This window comes from Conger conger, chromosome 2 (genome assembly GCF_963514075.1).
Source record: "Conger conger chromosome 2, fConCon1.1, whole genome shotgun sequence".
NCBI lineage: Eukaryota > Metazoa > Chordata > Actinopteri > Anguilliformes > Congridae > Conger > Conger conger.
The window spans coordinates 21,848,862-21,871,664 of record NC_083761.1 but is presented as its reverse complement, the minus strand read 5'-3'; the positions used below and the strand labels follow the sequence as shown (position 1 = coordinate 21,871,664).

At 43.6% G+C, this 22,803-nt stretch overlaps 1 protein-coding gene across 1 annotated transcript in view; it reads left to right on the top strand.

Moving 5' to 3' along the window:
* LOC133122686 (inactive ubiquitin carboxyl-terminal hydrolase 54-like) overlaps nucleotides 1-22,803 on the top strand; it is a 65,006-nt gene that overhangs the window by 28,069 nt on the left and 14,134 nt on the right. The window contains 7 exon segments of the mRNA XM_061232781.1: nucleotides 5,917-6,051; nucleotides 9,570-9,683; nucleotides 11,400-11,482; nucleotides 14,664-14,769; nucleotides 17,735-17,881; nucleotides 20,106-20,255; nucleotides 22,066-22,234. Of these exon segments, the coding sequence (XP_061088765.1) occupies nucleotides 5,917-6,051; nucleotides 9,570-9,683; nucleotides 11,400-11,482; nucleotides 14,664-14,769; nucleotides 17,735-17,881; nucleotides 20,106-20,255; nucleotides 22,066-22,234 (904 nt within the window).

The following is a 22,803-nucleotide window of genomic DNA, read 5'->3' as shown; positions in this document are numbered from 1 at the left end:
GTGACTCACTCTGTGAGACTGGATAGAGCTTGTGTGTGGCAGAAAAAGTAAAGTGAGTGAATAAGTGAAGTGAATAAATTCCTTTGTTATTACTATTTGTTCCATAGTAAACATTGCATTCGAAACACATGCTTTAAAATATCTCTTTGGAGCGAGATGCATTTGATGTATTTAACTTTTTGGAGGGTCATTAATGTTCAATGTCCCATTTGACCATTTGTGATAAACAGTACAAACTAAAAACATATGTGCAAAGGTCAATGACTGTGCCGAGTATTGATTTACAGGAATGACTGCATATCCACTCAGTTTGCTTACCGAGGCAGTCTCAAGAGCATGCAGAGCAACCGCATCCCGTCCATCTTTGCCGCTTTGAACAATGTGTTGTCATGACTCATGAAGTGATATGTTTCTTTTTTCTTCAAAATGCGCTTCTCCCTTCCCTCTTCTACATCATACATTTGTGTTGTGACCTGATACTTGAAAGCTTTGTAAAGGAGGCTTACATAATAATGAAAAATGATGTGCTATTTTGACGCTTTTATCTTTAGTGGCTTACAGTTGATTAGACTAAGCAGAGGACAACCCGCCTTGGAGCAATGCAGGGTTAAGACCCTTTTGCTCAAGGGCTCAACATCTCTGTGGATCTTATCGTGGTTACTCCAGGATTTTAACCACCAACGTTTCCGGGTCCCAGGCTTGCTCCTTAGCCACTAGCCATTTATTCACACTGTATTTTTGAAAGAAGCAAACATTGTATCAGTTGCTTTTGTCTTTGAGTGTTTGTTTCCAACAGGAGTCACTGTGAGCCTGTGTGCTTGTGATGTCACTGCCCTGGCGCGAGTGTTCTTCCTGTGCAGACTGACATTAGTGACGCTCCGTAAAGCCAACCCTTGAATTAAAGACGCTGCCTGTGGTTTTATCCATCGTTTGAGATGCACATTATTGAATTTTAATGATCTAACGCAGTCAGCGCTGGGAGGAATTTGATGTCCTGTGTGGGCATCTTTTTTTTGCTCCAGGAAATGCAGCACAAATGTTTATTTTGCTTACAAAAAATATATCCTGGCTTGTTGTTCTTTTGGTTTTTCTAAATCTGCACACACTAAATTAGCATAGCGCTTTCCCGTATGGGGATTACATATCCTTGTATTACGGACTTCTCCTGCCAAAGTTAAAATAGGATTTGAGGCAGCAGAGGATGATGGGTGTTCTGTAAACCCACAAAAGCCATATTTTCTTTATATATCGGTATTTCTGTGTATAATCACATTGGACACGGTTATTAGACATCGTCTTTGTGGTTATTTTCGGTCTCTGTAGTTCTGCATTACAGTCCCTTCTGACATCTTCTTTAAAATGTGCTGGAACTGTGATATACGTAGCTACTGCTTCACCTTTCACACGAAAAAAGCTTTTGTTTTCCCCAAAGTTTTTAAGGAACTTTAATAATTCTTCCATCACAATCAGCTATAGCACTTTCACCCAGTAGCAGGTGCTTGAGGACGTTCCAGGCACACTGTGTGCGCACACTCTATGGTTATACAGTAGGCTAACCACATGAACAAGCTTTGCCTCCAGTAACAGTGGAGAAGCAGAATAAAACATATTGACCAGAACTGATCGTCCTTGGTTCCTTAAACAGTTTATTCTGCCGAAGTAAATGGTGCTGTAAAGTTGACCGACAGTGTTTGCCCGTTATTCCTAGCCATCGGTTTCTTGTAAAATGTAACTATGTTACGCCCTAGTTTATGCCAAACTTTCCGCTACACCAACCCCCACCTACAGACTAATGGACATTGGACGGTTGAAGTTTAGTACAATGTTCAGTACAATGTTGAATTTGTGTTCAGTTTCTCAACTACATTACAATGAATGACGTAGCAAATGGCACAGCAAAGCTGCAGACCAGTTATTCTGGCAGCACATCTAATCCTCAGATGAGGATATATATAGCATGCCATGTTACGGGCTGCTATGGGCGCATTATGAGCGTGTGAACGCTTCGTTGGCCCGATCTAACCAGACATTCCCAAATGGCCCTGAGTCAATAACCAGCAGTGAGGGAGAGGGAGAGGGAAAGGGAGGTGTGATGTTCAGTCACTGTCGCATCCGTGGCTGTGATGGGACTGGCAGTGCCGCCATCGCTAAGCGACAGCCCCGAATGTGGCCGTCTTCCGAAGGCAGTGGGAAGTCGCAGGAACGGCGTCCAACGCAGGGGGAATTTGTCTGGAAGCAATGGGGTGCCTGTGTGTTATATTAACCTCAAGTCAAGACACATACGTGCTACTTTCTTCAAGGATGACTTATTTCTATTTTGATGTGGGCCAGTCAGCCTCTAGCTGGTATGGTCTGAAATAGCTGACAAGTAAATGTAAAAATGGGTAGTCCAAAAAACCTTGATATGATAGGTCCTTTCCCCTGCCCCATCATACACAGTGGTGACAATTGGCTTCATTGTCATGGTTACGGTGGGCTTATGTCGATTGTTATTCAGGTTAATACACTGCTGTAAAATCTAGATATGCTAGTTTGACCTGCTTGAAAATTGAGCTGGTCATAAGCTGGTCTAGCTAGGTATGAACTGGTCAACCAGCACATGCAGCTAAAACATTGCTTGAGCTGGTCGAACCATGTCAACCAGCTTAACCATGCTGAGCTGGAAGCTGGTCTGAACTGTTCAACCAGCTACCAGCTGTTTCAAAACCTAGCTTGAGCTGTTTTTTTCAGCCGGGGACTGCATTAGGTCCTCCTCCCAACAATATCTCTGATGTCCATGAGGCTATGGCTCTTCTCCAGTCAGAGCTAGCTCTCCTATACCACACTGCGTAGCCTGTAGGGTGTCAGATAGAGAGGGGATTGCAGGTGTACACATCAGAAGAACAAGCGTGCTGCAGTGCTCTTTGTGCAGAGATTTGGATACCACAGGGGCGACTTGGGAGGCACCAAGTTTCTAAAATGATTTAAAGAAAAAGAGAACTTACTCCTCTGCTGTGTATACCTCTTTAGCTAAACTGGAAACGTGTGTGTGTGTGCACGTGTTTGTGGGGGTGTGTGAGTATGTGTGTGTTTATGTGCGGCAGGCTTTGGGGCAAGTAAATATGTACTTACGTTGAATGAAGTGGAGACCGTAAGAAACAAAAGAGTCCTAATCAGTGGTGTATGCTCTAACCTCAGTCATTAAGATACATCTGCTGGTACAAAGCTGTTCTCTCTACTCATGCTGAGGTACGTTCAAGACAGTGAATGTTCACGGCAAACTATGTTTGCAGTAAACAGTTACTGTTGAATGATTTTCGATGAACATTCCATTTAGTTCGCCACCAGCACATTTTGAATACAAATGGATGTGACTTTGATCTAAACAGCTAGCTGATTCATTGCTTAACTTAGATTTACTTTTTACAGTAACATATTACATTGATTCAAGTGTATTATAACAGCCAAATAATTGTGATTTTTTGTTGTCTCAACTTTCCCCATCAGCAGCCATTTTTTTCGCTGCTTACTACCTTTTCAAACTGTTAGCTAACGTTAGCTAACGTTTGTGGCGAACAAAAACATATTTTTATATGTTCACGAACATTAGCTAATGTTTGCCCTATTGAACACAGCCCTGGTGTGACAGGCTGAAAACTTCCCTTGTGCCTTAGCCACCTTAGCCACAGCTACCCTCCCTTGTTATACCCAAATGTTTTCATATGTATTGGGGATGTCAATCAAAAAAATCCTGGTTGATTAGGTGTTGATTTCCCTTGGTATGTGAACTGGGCATTGTTGTTTTTCAGCAGTTGTTTAAACACAGCAGAATTGACTATGGAACCTGTCAAAAGAGGTCGTAATGACTTAAAATTGGAAACAGTGATGAAACAAAATGTCTTCACTTTCAATTTGCCTGCTGACAGTGATAAATTAATACTAATCTTATGATAGTTTAAACTTAGTTTTACTGCTCTAATACAAAAAAGTTGTAGATGCAATGCAAACAGCAACTTTGATGTTGATGTTTCCTCCTGTATCAATCCAAACCATCATTAAAGGTTACTGGCAAGCTGCTGTCAGCAACACCAAATGCTAATGCTTTTAAGGTTCCAGTTTGCCTATATTGCTCTGTGCTCCATATTGTGTTTTTAATATGCATAACATATAACAGGCCTGTCAAAATTGTTTTATTTTACTCATGCATTACTTGATAAATTGCTGTAATTAACCAAGTAATATATTAGCTGATGCTAATTTTAATCATTTCAGCCCTGCGCTTCTTGTATATGTGTGTGTGTGTGTGTGTGTGTGTGTGTGTGAATTATAAATTATATCTATTATCTATAAATCTGTGTGATAGTGTGGAGAGGCTCGCTGTCACCTTAAGGTAGGCTGATATATATTTTGCTGCTAGTGGGCTGATTGTCATTCCCCTAACGGGACTTGTCTATAGAGCAATTTTCACTTTACACAGAAAGCACATGGTTGTGCAATATTTTTTAAGTGAATCTCCCCCCCTCTCTCTCCAGATAAGCGTTGAATGGAATTCCTTTCTGTCCGCAAAGCACATATATCACTGGCAGCTGTACTATAATTTCAATCAGGCCACCCTGCCAATATGTCTAACTCAGAGCAAAAGGGGGAGAGAGAGAGAGAGAGAGAGAGAGAGAGTGTGAGAGGCAGAATGAGAAAGAGCGAGGGAGGCGGGATCGCAAGAGAGAGAAAGAGCGAGGGAGGGCGAGCGAGAGGGAGAGTGAGAGAAAGATCGAGGGAGGGGGAATGAGAGGGAGAGCGAAGGAGCAGAGAGAGTGATAGAAAGAGAGAGAGTGTGATGGAGAGAGAGATGCCGCACAACCATGTGCTTCCTGTGTGGGAGCTGAGCTGAGCAGTATGATTACAGAGGTGGAAATTTCCTTTGCGGAGATCCATCTAACTCTCACCCTCCCACCACCGCCCCCCCCCCCCCCCCCCACCTTCTCCATGCTGGGGGCTGCCCCCCTCCCTCCCGGCTGCTCTCTGGCGCAGTGCAGTCTATCAGCGGCCTTGCAGTGCCCAGACCGGCACGCAGACGCGCCTGAGCCGACCACCGGGGGGCGCCACCGGAGGACCGCCTGGCAGCATGGTGGCCTGTACCCTCCGAACCCAGAGCCCGCAGGCCTGCGTGAGACAGGTGTTGGGTGGCAGGGGTCACAGGGTCGCTTCACCCCGCCCTGACGATGCATCGTGGGACTCTTGCGTCCTCTTTCGAGAAGTCTGGAGTTGTCGCATAACTGAAAGGAAGGAGACCGAGATCGACCTGAGGCGAAACTTAAGAGAAAAGCACCAGCGTGCTTTAAGAGTCCTTTATTACTGTTGTAATGTCAGTGTCTTCGGGTCCTGATAGAAATGGTGCATTACAACCTTTGAACAGAAGCCAGCAGTGGGGGGTCTTGCTGTCTCAGCAGCAAATAAGAGCAGAGTGCTGCGTTATTGTTTAGAAGCATTTTCGGGCAATGAGAGAGGGCAGTCCTTTGAAAAGATTTACATCTAATATATTCACAGAATGAACATTTGTTTTCATTACAGAGGGTTGTGGTGCTGCAAATGTATTTAGTTTATGCCCTGAGTGTTTTTGTTATATGTAGCAAGTGTTAGTTTTTATTTCCAGAGCATATTTACGCACTGTATACAGTAGTGTTTCTACTCATTTCAATGTATTTCAGTAATAATTTCACACAGCATGTATGTTTGTTTTATTTTTGTTCTGAGTGTATTCTCTTTTCTGTGCGAGCGTTACTTTCACACAGTGAGTGTGATTGTTTATTTAGGAACTTAATGCTTATTTTGTTTTCTCTTCAGAGCATTGTGGCACTGCAAGTGTTCAATGCAGGCGCTGCATTTTGTTTTGTGTGTGTTAGTTTCATACAGTGAGTGTGCGTCCGTTCTCTGTTTCAGAGCATATTTGCACAGTTCCAGTTCAGCAGTGAGAAGGTGCTCCCCTCTGATGCTCTGCGCAGTGCTCTGGCCAAGACCTTCCAGGACGAGCAGCGCTTTCAGCTGGGCATCATGGACGATGCGGCCGAATGCTTTGTAAGATCTCCCACATGTTTGTGTCTGTGTATGTGTGTGTGCAGGTGTCTGTGTGCCTGCATAGGTGTGTGTGTGCATAGCTGTGTCTGTGTGTGTATGTATCTGTGTGTATTGGTGTGTGTGTGCGCGTGTGTGTGCATGCGTAGGTGTGAGAGGTCTGTCTGTATATCTGTCTCTCGTGTGTTCTGTAAACGTTCGGGTTGTTTCCCATCCTGGATGCTCCCTCGATAAAAGCTGAATTTTGTACGAAAGAGAACTGGGGTGATTAGCTCAGGGCATCGTTTTGGGGGAAGGGGAACATGGGAGATTAGCTCAGGGCAGCGTATTGCAGGGAAGGGGAACACGACCGGTTAGCTGAGGGCACCATTTTGCGGGAAGGGGAACATGGACCACTAGCTCAGGGCAGCATTTCTGGTGGAAGGGGAACTCAGGCAATTAGCTCAGGGCACCATTTTGCGGGAAGGGGAACATGGACCACTAGCTCAGGGAAGCGTTCGGATGAAGGAGAACTCCGGTACGACACTGCTGACGGTGATTTCAGAGCACACAGCGCCAACATTAGTACAGCTGCAGGGGAAGCGCACTGCCTTTGATTCGAGCCCAGCATCTCAGTGTCTCTACACGCGCTGCACCGCACTTCCGTGATGGGATGAGCACCTCCACAGGTGCTGAAAGGACTTATTTGCCGCCGAGCCGACCGATCCGCTTCAAGCCGGCCGCCGTCCCGCTTGGTTTCATCAGTTCATTTGTTCCGGCAGGGCCGGTGATGAAGCTCCACAGAGAGCCTGATTTATCCCCCAGCCCCCTTAGTTTATTAGGCGGAATCAGGCCGCGGGCCAGATACACCTCACGCTTCCCCCATCTTATTAGGGCCGCTCCCTCATTCTGCCCACGCAGCAACTCAGAGTATTCTGCTGATATTACGAACCGTATATTAGGAGGGGAAAAAAAAACAATGAAATAAACGAAGAATGAAGAAATTTGCAAGCTTTTATTTTGTTATCTTTTTACAGTCCCTTTATTGCTTTGTTCGGTGTTGCAGCCTGGACGCGCGGACCGGGCGAACGGTTAAGGTGAACGCTGGCAAAGGGTCAGTTCACGTTCGCTGTGCTCCAGGGGCTCCTGGTTTTTATTGCTGAACGGATTTCCACAGGATGGATGAAAATCGACAGAAATTTGATGATCACTCAGAGGGGGGAAAAAAAATCACATTTGGGAAGCAGACACGCGTGACAAGGGTTTAGGAAATTCCGCCAGTATAATTGGTTAAAAAAACATTCATCCTCATGTTTCCATAGTGTCCTCCTTACATGTGAGATAAGATAAACAAACAATGAGCTATATTTCATTCTCAAATGTGTGGAAAGTATTTACTAATGATTAAATTGAATCAACCAAAATTACCACAAGATAGCACTACTTAGTTGTCTTCTGTCATATTTAATGGCATTGATGAATATGGAGATCTTTTACCATATAGAATATTTCAAGAACCTCAAGAGTGCTTATCGACTGCCCTCTTCCATTCAAACCACAAAGGTCTAATTGAGTTCAAGTTTGGCCATTGATAAACAGCCATTTTGTGGTGAGTTCACTTTTCTTAGTTGATTATGAGGTATGCTTGTAATCATTGTCTTGCTAAAAGATCTGTTTGCTGCCAGGTTTAACCTTCTTGGCAGACTGAACTAGGTTTTGGCCAAAATGTCACTAGCTTCAGCCACTAATGGTTATGTTGACCTTAACAAGAGCCAAGTCAAAACAACCCCATGACATCAAAGGTACACCACCATATTTCACCGTAGGTATGACATTCTTTTCAGCATATGCATCCTTCTGACGCCAAACCCACCACTGGTGTCTGTGGCCAAAATGTTTCATCTGGCCATAACAACCATAACATCTGGTTCCAATCAAAGTTACAATGTAGTTTAGCAATGTAGTTTTAACTCCACATGCTGATTTGCAGATTGCCCTACACTGGGGTTTTTATTCTGGCAACCCTTCCAAAAAGCTAATTTGCACGGTGGTGATGGTAGACTTGAAGACTTGGGGGACCCAAGATGCAACCAGGTTTTGCAAATCTCCAAAAATGGTCCTTGACTTATAATGGAAAATGGTATCTACTTTTCATTTCTTTGTAACAATATCATGATTTGTGAAGGTCCATTTTTTTTATGTGTCTTCTGTAATCAGCATTTCAGTAATTACATAAATTCATTGAACGACATAGCTCATTTTTATCTGTAGTCCATAGATAAATGAACATATTAATGCATATGATAGTGATTATTCAGAATTATCAGCATAATTTTATATAGTGTGAGTAAGTCCGTTCTTGAGAGCTGTGATCTCAGGTTTAATGTGCCATAATAGCTCCAACCAAAAATAAGATTAAACATAATTAAGAAGAAAGAAAATCTGGTAATAAAGACATGTACAGAACAACCTCTACAGGCAAGATGATGCTGTACAAGCTACTTTGTAGTTACTTGAAGTTTATTTAGCTGTGATAAAATGACAATATACCACTGCCTGTCGTGAATTATTGCTTAAATATAAAATATCATTATTCTCAATATCCTTCAACTGTCTCAGCCAATCAAAAACCTTCACTAAAACTGAAATGATATAAAATACTCTGGAAAGTGAATTATCCCAAATCAGAGCTTTCAAGAGCTTTTCAAAGATATTCATACTACAGATTTGGGATGATTGCATGAAGTTATTTTCATTATATCGAACATAATGCACATGGACATGTTAGCTACAGTGTGTATTATTTTTTGAGTCATTGTTTCGCTATGGCAAAGGAAAGCTCTCGTCGGGTGGCAGTTGTAAGATGAAAAAGAGGGATGGAAAAGGGAGGTATAGTGGTGCTGAGGGCCTCTTTGGTCTCTGCTCGTCTTCACAACTTTCCGTTATAGACAATATATTGGAGTGTCAGGACCTAGTAGTGTGATCGATTGATTTTAAATTTGTTCTCTGAGGGAATCGAAGGGCCCTTATGAAATATATACGTGTTTTTTTCCTCTCCTGATTAGATTAACGTGAAGAGAGCGCTGACAGTGAAAAATGAATGAAAAATGCAGGCTGCCCGCTCACACATGCGTACACGCATGCACACACACACACACACACACACATTCACACAGGTGGACATACACACCCACACACACACACACACACACACATAAAAGCACACACGCACACACAGTCACACATAAAACCACACACACAGTCACACACACACACACTGACACACACACACAGTCACACAAGCGCGCACGCACAGACACAGACACACACAGTCACACACACACACACACACACACTGGCACACAGACAGACACACACAGTCACACACACACACACACACACACACACTGACACACACACAGTCACACACGCGCGCACACACACACGCACACACAGACACACACAGTCACGCATAAAAGCACACGCACGCACGCAGAATGCCCTGCAGGAGTAACACGGTGACACTCCTCGATCTCCCGCAGGAGAACCTGCTGATGCGGATCCACTTCCACATCTCGGACGAGACGCAGGAGGACATCTGCACCGCCAAGCACTGCATCCCGCACCAGAAGTTCGCCATGACGCTCTTCGAGCAGGTGGGTGGAGCCTGCACCCCACTCAGGGAGGAACTCACCACACACTTCCATGCACCTCTACAGTGGGTGACTCATCGCACCGAACACAGCGTCCTTTCCCCACCCCTCACTAGCAGCACAATTACCCTCCGCTTGTGCTGCGTGCATCAGAAAATAGCAAATTAAGCACTGCAACAGTACAAAAAAAACCCTCTGAAATTGACTTGCTTTTATTTCTTTAAAAAGTGACATTTTAATTTTAAAAATGATAAAAGACATAATCTGTTGTGTGCTGTTAGTCGGGGTTCATCCACGCTCTTTCGGAATGTAGTGTTCCTTTCCAATTTAGAAGCTGACCCCTGTTCCTCTGATTCATGGGGAGGTGGACCGTCATTACTTGGTGTTTCGAGAGCGGGCGAAGCCAAGGGCAAACACAGGGCAGAATTTACATAGGTGTGATTTATCGAGAGCAGCTCTGGCAGACAGGAGGTCACTGGGGCCCAGCGTTAAAGGCCCACTCTGTAATTTCCACAGAACTTTCGGTTGCTTTTCGACAAAAATTACATGGATGGCAACTCTGTACCTCGGTGGATCATGGTCCTTGTAGTTTTTCTAAGTCTTGCCCTGGTGTTGGTAACCTGGGCAACAACTTTGCTTAGCCCGCTAAACTCTATAATACTGAACCCTTGTTACTATTGCAGTTCGCATAAGGCTACTGTGGCAATGTTAAGTGCATCTGAGGCAGTTAGGCACAGTTTATTTGGCAAAAAATATGTGCTAACCATTCTTCTCGATATCGTGCCTGAGTGCCTGAGTTTATTTCCATGGTGATGAGTTGAGCAAAGAGTCCAAAACGTCCGCTATATAAATCGAAGAAGAAGAATGAATGGCAGAAGACAGAAAATGAACACGGAAGTAGTGCACGTCCAACACTTATTTTAAATCGTTATTTTTCCTTTTGAAGTGCTTTTGATGATGATTTTTATGATGACGATAATAGCGATAATAGATCATTTTAGCATATCTTTGTGATTTCACTCATTGTACACCATTAGCATTTTATTTTCAAACGAAATTACTGAGTGGGGCTTTAACTCTGTCCAGGAGAGTCCTTCACTGGCATTCATGGGCCTTCACTGGCGTCCAGCCAAATCACCTGTGGCCCTGAAATCCCGTACCGGTCATTGCAGAGTGTTGCTGGGTATCCTGAGACATGGTGTAATCGGCCATAGTCAAGTCTCCGTTTCAGTACACAGGGTTTCCTCCACCTTATCGCACTAGGGTAGGGATCATCAACTCTGGCCCTGAAATCCAGCCCTCCTTTTCTTTTCGCCAGGTAACTAGTGCTACTGACTGACTGTGTTCACACCAGACTTCCAGGTAAAGGGAGGGGGGGAAAACCAGCAGTTGTCAGCCCACGAGGAGCGTGAGTTGCTGATCCCTGCGCTAGGGTAACTCCTGTGGTCCCGCGGAACACCTGCTGTGTGCCTCCGTTGGCTGGCGGCCCATGACTCAGAGGACACACACGCTGGTCTGTGCCCTCCAAAACTGACAAAGAATGTTTCAGCTATGAGACAGGCATACAAATATAAATTATAGGTCCAAATAGGGATAAACAGGCCCATATTCGGTGGAAAAAAAAGACATGGTCATTTTTTAATGGTGTGTGTTTGTGTGTGCGTATGTGTTTGTTTGTGTGTATGTGTGTATTTTTTTGTGTGTGTGTTTCCTTCTCAGTGTGTGTGTAACAGCTGTGGGGCCACGTCAGACCCTCTACCCTTCATACAGATGGTGCACTACATCTCCACCACCTCCCTCTGGTAAGTGGGGGCGATGTTGATGGGGACGATCTCTTAGCATTTGTGGGAATGGGACCAAGGGTTTGGAGGAGAAGGGTGTGGAGGTCAGTGGAGATCTGAAAATTGTATTATAATTATATTATTAGTATATTGTATTAAGTCACTTAGTCACTGGACACTGGACTGGGCTGGTTTAAATTGGCTGGTTTAATCCTCCTTGCCCGAAATTGAAGAAAAGTCAAAAAACCAAAAAATAAAATCTTAAAATAAGCTAATATTTTCTACTTGAGAGAAAAAATATGATTTTAAGTCTTATTACAGGAATGAAAGTGTTAAAAGGGATGTATCATGAAATATCTTACACCTACTTTTATGAGTTATGGTGTAAGTCCAGACGGTGTGTTTTTTACCATGTAATGTACTGTCTGTTGAATTAGTACTTGTGTTGTGTTTTGTTGTACTGTTTGTTGCATCAGCAAAACATCTATCCATCTATCTATCTATCCTTCTATCTATCTATCTATCTATCTATCTATCTATCTATCTACTGTATGTACTGCAGCTACACACTGCAATCACTTTATTAGGTAGACCAGCTTGTTAATGCAAATATTGTGGCAGCAACTAAATGCATAAAAGCATGCAGACGTGGTCAAGAGGTTCAGCTGTTTTTCAGACAAAATGCTGATCTCCTTGGATTTTCTTGCACAACAGCCCAGTGAGCAGCAGTTCTGCAAGCAGAAATGCGTTATTAATGACAGAGGTCAAAGGAAAAGGGCCAGACGGAAGCTGTCAGGAAGGTGTCAGTGATGCAAATAACCACACATTACAACAGTGGTATGCAGAAGAGCATCTCTGAACACACAATGCGTCAAACCTCTGAGTGGATAGGCTGCAGCAGCAGAAGACTTAATAAGTCTAAAAAATAAGTATAATACATACCTAATAAAGTGCTCACTGAGTGTATCTAGGAACAGGGCTAATGAGGTCTTAATGCATTTCCAGACTAAAACAGTGAATGGTGTACTGTAGATAAAAATATTCCTAAAGGACAGAGGGAGAAATTAACTGTACTGTTGGGTATATTTCATATTTAGATGAAAAACCAGGCGATTAAAGGCATTTTAGCGAAGCAGAAAGGGAAAGCCTTGCTGCAGAGTAGAATGTAAATGACTATTGGACGAGAGGCTGGGTAACATAACCCAGCAGGTTAGACGTGCAGGTCGCCTAGGAATCATGCTAATGGAGGACTTCATCACCGGGCGTGGGGACGTTAGCACACGTTGAACGAGGCGAGACCGCCCCGCCCCCACCCCCCCCCACCCCCCGCCGCAATTAGAACCCGAGTTGCCCATCACCGTCTCGGTGCTTCCCACGCCTTCCGTTTTACCCCCGAGGGGGCCGGCGTTATCTGCCAGTTAAGCCGGCAGCCGGGAGACACGCGCGCGAGACATCTCGTACAAATGATTGTGTGGAAAAAAAAGAAAAGAATGAAATGATTTGCATTAATATTGCATGAAAGGAATGTGTCTTAAATGTGGCCCACGCTTCCATTCCCCCGCGAAAGGGCTCCGGCAGGCCCCGCGGGCGGGTACGCAAATGAGCCAAACCGCCCCCACGCGCCTCGCACCACCATAAAAAAAAACAGCCGCTGCACTGTGGCTGTCCACTGCTCCTAAGTAACGAGGATGGGTCAAATACAGAGGACGAATTACCCCACAGGGCTCAATAAAGTTCTTCTTCTGCGCATGGAAAGAGCTAGCCACTCTTTCCTGACTGAAGCAGCGGAATGAGACACATGTACAGTATTCCTTTGCAATAACCAATCGATCAGTCAATCACTCTGCTATCAATATTATCATACATTATTCAAAGAAAAGTGTCACAGAGACAAAGATAGATCTGTAATGCCACACTGCTGATTTCTTCTTGAAAATAATCAAATATTGAATTATAAAGTAATGGCTTCTCAGTTATTACCGAGCAAGAAACGGCATACATGAAACAGCTAAGGTTTCATGTATGCCTGTAATGATTATAAAAATGGTTCAGATAGAACTGTGTAAATGTTAATTTACTGAGACAAACACATTTATCCCTCCTATTATGTTGATAATTTATGACCGCTTTTATGTTTGGGGTCTAATTAAGCCCAACAGTTTAATTAACAAACAATTATTGTAATATAAATATTTTGACACTTTGGTTGTCGCTTTCTTATTGTTTCCAAAATGACTAGCCTTTTTATGCATGAATATGAAAAATCTGTGAGAAACATCTCATTTTAGAGCCTGAGGAGCAGGATGTGAAAGTTTGTCACCAGAATCATCCGCAAAGAAATGATATATGTATATTTTCTTACATTTTATACAGAGGGTCAAAAGAGTCAAAAGAACCCCACACAACACATTAGTATGCAAAATTGGTAGAGGACTTAACATAGCAGTATGTTTATTGCATGTTTACCATTTAATCCCACCAAATAAATAAAAAATCATACAGTATCAATATGAAACAAGGTTAACTGATTTTTACGAGATGTCAAACACTAAATGGGGACAAATTGACCCAAAACGTAATAGGAGGGTTAAGGAAATGTTTTTTGTTAATTATCCCACATTCCATAACAGCATAGCAGAGATGTGAGAACTTTAACAATGAACACGGATTAAAACATACATACAATAAAAGACAAATGATTTTAATTCAAAAAGTGATGTAAAATGGTTGGCATTTATATAGCACCTTTATCCAAAGTGCTGTACAATTGATGCTTCTCATTCACCCATTCATACACACCGACGGCGATTGGCTGCCATGCAAGGTGCCGACCAGCTCGTCAGGAGCATTTGGGGGTTAGGTGTCTTGCTCCGGGACACTTCGACACAGCCCGGGCGGGGGATCGAACCGGCAACCCTCCGACTGCCAGACAACTGCTCTTACAGCCTGAGCCATGTCGCCCCTACATTTATACCAATCAGCACCAATCAGCAGCTTGTCCTATTCCCTGTTGACTGGGATGGAGTGATTTCATCGTATTATACTTGATTTAGAGGTGTGGTTAAATTGACGTAGCTGGTAAAAAGAGCCATGTGGACAGTCAGTCCGGTGTTAGAAGTGTGCAGTGTAAAAGTGTACGCTGACACTGACACCGACACCGGCGCTTGAGGACACGTCTGCTCCATTCACCCCTCTGCTGCAGTAACCAAGCTGTCCGCATGCTGGAGTGCCGGGAGAAGCCCACGCCGGACATGTTCGGGGAGCTGCTCCGCACCGCCAGCACCATGGGGGACCTGCGCAACTGTCCCGTGAGTTTCACTTCCTGTGTCAATGTCCCGTGAGTTTCACTTCCTGTGTGAACTGTCCCATGAGTTTCACTTCCTGTGTGAACTGTCCCATGAGTTTCACTTCCTGTGTGAACTGTCCCATGAGTTTCACTTCCTGTGTGAACTGTCCCATGAGTTTCACTTCCTGTGTCAATGTCTCGTGAGTTTCGCTTCCTGTGTGAACTGTCCCATGAGTTTCACTTCCTGTGTGAACTGTCCCATGAGTTTCACTTCCTGTGTCAATGTCTCGTGAGTTTCGCTTCCTGTGTCAATGTCCCGTGAGTTTCACTTCCTGTGTGAACTGTCCTGTGAGTTTCACTTCCTGTGTCAATGTCCCGTGAGTTTTGCTTCCTGTGTGAACTGTCCTGTGAGTTTCATTTCTTGTGTCATTCTCCTGTGAGTTTCACTTCCTGTGTATATGTTCTGTGAGTTTCACTTCCTGTGTCAATGTCCCATGAGTTTCACTTCCTGTGTCAACTGTACTTGGTCACATGATTCAATGATTGTTTGTAAGATGTATGAAGTTGGAATGCATTGACAGAAATGATAGGGAGACAGAAATGTATATGTTAAGAGTACAGAGCTGTGATATGTCACTGTCCCTTGAATTTCACTTCCTGTCACTGTCTTCCATGAGTTTCATTTCCTGTGACACCTGTACGTTTTACTTCCTATGTCACTCTTCCATGACTTCCTCAATCAATATGCTGTGAGTTTTACTTCTTGGATCTCTTGTTTATTGAGTTCTGTCTCTAACTGTGAGTTTTGTGTATGTATTCGTACATGTGAGACAGCTTGGGTTTTGGGTTTGCGTGTATGCGTGCATGTGTGGAAAGTTAATTTCTTTGGATCTGAAGGCAGAGCTTGGTTCTGGTGATGAGTTGGGAGCTGTAAGAAGGCCGGGCCAAGCTGTTAAGCAGGCCGGGCCAAGTGGCCAATCAAAGGCTGACTCTGCTAGCTGCTTCCATTAAGCCTGGGGCTTTTCTTGGCTCCCACAAAGAGGCTGCACAGAATCACAAAGCTTTGGTTCATTATTGGTGGCCATTCAGATTTCCACTTCAGCAGATTTTATTGCAGAAGTCTGGTGGAGGGGTGTTTGAATATTTAATTTCCTTAATCAGGAACATATACCCAAAACATTATTGTTCTTTTTTAATAATCCAGTCTTTCAAAAACAGTGCTTTCTTTGGATTACTCTGGATTTTGCTGCATTAGTTCCTCAGTGAAATGTGAGGTGGCCACAATGAGTCACTGGCTAGTGAGTGATTGTGGCTGTGAGTGACATAGAGATACCTTGAAAGGCAGGCATGGCGCTGCATAATTGACAAACAAAGAGAAAATAATTTTTGAATTTGTTTTAATAAATAGCACTTGAAAGTTACCATGTTCATGTCTTCTTTAAAGCTGCTGTGTTCAGGCTGTTTTCATTAAAGCCATTATGTTCAGGCTGTTTTCTTCGAAGCCACTGTGTTCAGGCTGGTTAGCTTAAAGCCACTGTGTTCAGGCTGTTTTCATTAAAGCCACTGTGGTCAGGCCGTTTTCCTCGAAGCCACTGTGTTCAGGCTAATTAGCTTAAAGCCACTGTGTTCAGGCTATTTTCATTAAAGCCACTGTGTTCCGGCTGTTTTCTTCAAAGCCACTGTGTTCAGGCTGGTTAGCTTAAAGCCACTTTGGTCAGGCTGTTTTCATTAAAGCCACTTTGTTCAGGCTGTTTTCATTAAAGCCACTCTGTTCAGGCTGTTTTACTTAAAGCCCCTATATCCAGGCTGTTTTCTTCAAAGCAGCTGTGTTCAGACTGGTTCTCTGGATTTCTGCTTGCTTGCGCTCCATGTTTTTGCATCTCGCTCTGGATTGGCTCACCGTGGATCTGTTTGTCCTCAGAGACGAGGGCCATAATCTCTGTGCATAATCCCTTCCTGTCAGAAGCTGATGCCAAGCCCGTGCCAGCCTGTGCCGGCCCGTGCTAACCTGCCCTCTCTCTCTGTTTCCCACAAGGGAGGAAATGTTTTCCTGTGACAAATGTTGGCGGGATGGCAGTCGCAGCAAGCGTTCCTGGGCTGTTAGCACCCCTCCCTCTCTCCTTCCCTCCTTTCCCTTGACTCTGCCAAGTTGCCGTGGGCCAAGTTGCCGAGTTGACTCAAAAGAAAGTTCTAGAAGCTTCCTAAGCCCTGCTTTCGAGGGTAGCGGCCGCCGGGCGGGGGATGCGTGGGACTTAGCCTTGGCTCTGAGCTCTGGGTTTTGACAGTTCGACCCGATAGGTTCAGATCATGGCTACCTCCCCTTCCGGTTTGATCGGACCAATCGACTGTGAGATTCAGACAGCCGGCGGGGTTCAGGGCCAGGCAGTGGAGTGGAGAGGGTCAGTTGGGCGTGACGTGGTGGTGTTATGCAACGCTGGCGCCATTAGGGGCAGGAACTGACCTACCGTTAGCCTGCCGTGGCGCAGCTCAGCAAAATGGACGTGTTCCCTCCACGGAGCCAGCACACCAAGTACCTGCCAGCGCTGAGGGCCCCAGGGACCAGCTGCTGTACTGTAGAATGCCTTCTGGAGGGGAGGGGAGGGGAAGAGCTGGCGTCCGGGGACCGGGACATGTCTGGGGACACAAGAATGCACTCGAGAGTAAAAAAAACAGCAAAGAGAAAGCACATTTGTCTGATGTTGATATTCATTGTTACATGTGTACTGAGTGGCTCAGGAATGATGAATTGTGTTATGCACGGTGATGAACCTCCTCTCTCTGTTCTTCTCCTTCTGTCTATGGCAGAGAGATAACTTTCTGTCTTTCTGCCCTGCAGTCAGCTTACGTTTTTTCTCGCGTTCGCTCTCTCTGTGTGTCGCATAAACCCCTTCCCCTATCTCCTCACCTCACAGCTCTCCTTCTCTCTCAGAGCAAGGTAATCCTCTCTTGGTGAAATGACCTTCATGCCCCCCCCCCGTCTCTCTCAGAGTAACTGTGGGGAGATGTTGCGCATTCGGCGGGTGCTGATGAACTCACCAGAGATCATCACCATAGGCCTGGTGTGGGACTCGGAGAACTCTGACCTGGCCGAAGATGTAATCCACAGCTTGGGAACCTGCCTCCGTCTGGGCGATGTAAGAGACCACCACCACTGTCAGACCCCAAGTGTAAACCATGTCACTAAATATCGCTTATTACTGGAGTCACAGTGTGCCCTCACAAAACACTGATTACCTGAATCATTCTAGTTAACTAGCTTGTAAGTAGTTATTTTACTTTGAGACAGAGGGAGAGATTTCACTGAAAGTGGAAAATTGAGGTTTCACTTTTACTTTCATAGATTGGGAAAGAGAAGGAGATATTATTATCTTGGTCTGAAACAAGAGAAAGAGGAGGGAAAGTTATTTACAGTACATCCTTATTATTCATATGTCTTCATGTGGCTGATGTCTGTATTTTCAATACCTTTCAGAAGATTAAGGGTTTCATCCAGGATTGCCAATATCACACCTGCTATCTTGATCTTCTAGTACTTTCTTGTTGCACTTGTATCTTCATCTATCACTTTCATGCTGCACTTCATCTTCATGTTGTAGCTCTTATCATATCTCTTATAATCATGCTGCACTTCTAGTTTATGCCTTGCCATAACTTTACTGATATAGTCTATGCTTTACTGTGTGAACTAGATTTGATGTTCATGGCTATGGATAACTGATAGTTTACTGTGAGAGAATTTTACCTTATCTGACCTGCCACTTACTATATGGTGCTTAAGATGAAAATGTGAAAGTTTAATGTAATGTCATTTTCTAGCACAATGTCCCTCATGTGCACTGATAACTGAGTTGATTGTGGATAGTTGTTAGCTTTCTGTAAACAAGACCAGGTGGGCCTGGTTTAGCCAGACCCTGATCTAGCTAAGGGGCAGTATATGTGGCAGAAGCTATATGGGTTGACCCATACCTGTCAACGCAGAAGTAGAACTGGTCACTCTCTCACTTTTTTTTATTAATAATAAAAAAATATAAAATTATATTGTTGATAAAACAGTTCCCCCATGAAACAAGAAGCAATGATAAATATAATCCAATTTCTCCCATAGGCTACATTTACTTCCTTCATCAAGGTATTTCCATCTCAGGAAGCTCCTTGTATACAGAATGATAGAAAATGTGTTTTGTGGACTTAAGAGCATTGCATTGTGGTAGGGCACTGTCTAGTAGCTTTGAGATCGCCACTACATCGTTTTGAAAGTATTGATTCCATTAGCTAAATTGGGAATACTGTGGAAACAAATGAGCTGGCAAGTAAATACCATCTGCTTCATGGAATCAACGCTGTTTGTCTGTAAAAGCAGTCTCATACTTAGTGATTTGATCAAATCAGAACATGCACCGTGTTGTAAGATTATGACCAATTAGCTGTAATGTTCAATATAAAATGCACATAAGCTGAAATGCATTTTTGCAGAGGTAGCTAACATTAGCTAGCCTAGGTATTTGCCTACTGCCTAACCTACTAAGCTAATGTTACCCAGTTTAACTGAGAAAGCTATAGCTGCCTAGTTAACATGGAATTCAAAATAGTGAACTCTTGAAAGTAACAATTAGCTGACATTATGTTAAATGATTTCTTAGATTGAACCTAATAAGCAAGCAAGTTATTTAGCTAGCTAAGGTTCGCAACAGCAAACCCAGTAGCTAGCATATATTTGTATTTGTTAACCGAGCTACTTGTGGGCCAGAAAAAAACTGCCAGCTTTTCATATAGAGAAGCATTGTATAGTACTTGTGGTGTTCAAAGTACAAGGCCACTACGTAATTTAAACTGAGACACTGATATTTTTTACTGCAATATTCACTTCACTGTATGAATTGCTTGCTCCTAGCTAGAATGGACTTGGTATAGTAGTTTGATTTGCCATCTTGTTACACCTTTCTCTATCTTCATACATACTGCATAAGCTATCCCACGCATGCGTGTTTTAACAAGGTGAGTCAGTCACACATAATAGAAAACCCCCATTGTTGCCTGGTCCCAATGGGCCCGGCAAAAATGGAACGATGATCCCAACCAAGACACTTTACGTGTGCTTGGTCACTGGTTGGAATATGCTCATCTGCTCAGTCTGCTTTTTCTCGTCTCAGCGAGTGACCGCATTGACATGCTGAAGCAGCATTGGATTTACTGCAAAACACATGGTCTAGGCCAGGGTATCCTCTAAGGTAGCAGGATAGGCTGTGGAAATTAGCATGGTGATATCACTTGTCATGAGTAGCAGTCTGACGGTTGGCTGTGAACAGAGCACATGAAAGCCTGATGAACCCTGATTTGCCCTCTCCTTGTCGCCCACAGCTCTTCTTTCGGGTGACGGATGACAGGGCCAAGCAGTCAGAGCTCTACCTTGTGGGCATGGTGTGTTACTACGGCAAGCACTACTCGACCTTCTTCTTCCAAACTAAGATACGCAAGTGGATGTACTTTGACGACGCGCACGTCAAAGAGGTAATGTTCCCAGGGAGGGAGGTGGGACAGGGGCGTTGGGAGTGGCTTCTCTCTGGAACATGCTTTCCATCCACTTCAGTTCTTCTTGGAGACCAGAAGTAAACAACCTGGCAACAAACAAAATCCTCTCTCAGACAAAAGAGAGGAGTTTATACATACAGTAATCCCCTCTCCCTCATATTAATCAGTTTATTAAAGGTACAATCAGACTTCTAACGGTCAGATGAATAGCAGCAAGAAATACCTTCAAACCATGACACTGTTTATCCCTCCACCTTTTCTGTAAACGCGTTGACGTTGAAACGCCATTGGCTGTATATTTGAAACCCGAATTTAAGGACTATAAGCATAGGCAGAGGGTGAGTCAACATGTCAGTGAGCTTTTTTCAATGATAGGACGGCATTTACGATGGTCTTGTAGCAATGTCTTAACACACAAATCTTACATATTGTACTTTTAATGTTTCAAAGGACTGTTTCCGCTTGATGCTGCTGACTTACTGTTACAGTCATTTCCTGAATTTGCCAATGTAATTTATCAGGCTTTCGACTTTGAGGTTCAAGTCCTGTGTGACGGCAGCAATTAGCTGTCGTGAACTCCTTCATGTCGGCCATTCTGTTTCAAAATAGGGTGCTTATTTATTTTCACTGTTTCCCTTTTCTCGCTTTTCCATTCATCTGAATAAACCTCAGAGACCCCTGAACAGCGCAGCGCTAATGCAGAGACACACTGCTAAGGTGGAAGTAATAAATGAGAGGCGCTTCTTGTGTGATTGTACTGTAGATATCTGCAGTGCAGTGCTGCGCTGTGTTGCTGAAAAAAATTGAAATAACACAGAGGGTTGCAGGTTCAAATTTGGCATTGGCAGAACATTGCTGCTGTACTCGTGGCTACATTTTTTTCCATTTCCTACAGAGGTGAAAATTGATTATGCTGTACAGATTGTGGTTTTTAATTTGCATTCTGTGATGTAATGTGAAGAAAGAGAAGTACAATGCGAGATTGTTTGATTGAGGATGGCAATTATCTGAATAACGAATGGGAAAGTAATCCCAAAGGTTTCTCTTAATTTTGTCTCCTTTTGTAGTGTTTCCGTTTTCTCATTATGTTACAGGATGCAAATTAAAACCAAATTTAATTAAGTAAAATCGATTAAGAATAAAAAAGAACACCTCTCTAACTGTTTGTCTGAATTGCACCACATTTAAGCACAGTACACAATAAAGGCTGGCAAACCAACAGCTGTGAAACCTTTGCAGGATTTTCTTGAGTATGAAATCTTCTCATCTGGGCAGATGTGATTATTCTGATGCAGTATTCATATTCTTATTCCTTGAATCTGGGGATAGAGAGAACAGAGAGTGCATTTTCCCATAAATTCAGGTAATCCACAGATAAAAGAAAACCGTAAACAACTTTCTGAAATATAGAGAAATGCTGTTGGGAAGCTGTACTGTACCTTTTGGTCTTTTCTCTCTGCTCTATTGCTTTGTGGCTTGTAGAGTGTCTGTGTCACAGGCAAATGCATTTCAGGAGGTGATTCAAGAGAAACAATTTAAATCATTCAAAAATACTGTGCTATAATTACTACAAATCTGAACAAATCAGAACTGCTTTTTGTTAACAAAGGCTTTTTAAAATAATTGCTCTCTTTATTATGTTGTAGATTATTACTCATTTAGCACATGCTTTTTTAAATCTGTTTGGATAAAAAGGATAGATTTTTTCTGGATTTTTTGCAGTCCTCACTCTCACAGAAACGCCCACTTCTAAAGCCATGCTTGCTCTGTCGTGTGTGTCTCTGGTCAGATTGGGCCCAAGTGGAAGGACGTGGTGTCCCGGTGCATAAAGGGACACTACCAGCCCCTGCTGTTGCTCTACGCTGACCCCCGGGGGACGCCGGTGGCACTGCAGGACATGCCCACTCACCTCGACCTGCACCACTGCAGCAAGGCTGGCTACGACAGTGAAGACTCAGGTATGGGAGCCCAGCTCCGGGGGGGCGATCAGGAAAAAGGGACTCTGTGTAGGGCCGGTCAGGAGAGGGGGGCCTCTGGAGAGGGCTTAGGCTTGTGTTTGTACCTACATGGTTACCTTTGTATATGATAGCCTGTAGTGCTTAAGGGAACCTTAGTTTGCTCTTGAGGAAATATTCACAGGTTAATTTTATCGGCACATTTATAGATGTAATCACATTTTTGTTTTATTAATTCCGACGTGGGCGTGTTAGTGCGTGTGAATCATTTGACCTTGAAAGTTGATGTCTGGAAAAACTGAGGATAGTGTAATCGTTGACATGGGATGTTCTTATTAGTTATGGTGGCCCGTGGAAAGGTTGCCCCATGATGTCTCCACATCACAAGTACAGAGTGTGGTTTTCGCATGTATATTGAAATCTTGTAAAAATGTTTTCCCAATTGAAAAAAAAACCTATGAAAATAAAAATATTGTTTAACTTTAAAAATGGGGAGGATGTGTATAGATGTCCCTTCCAGTTGCACCAAAATGTGTGTATGTTTACACAATGTTTTGTACCTGTGAATGTGA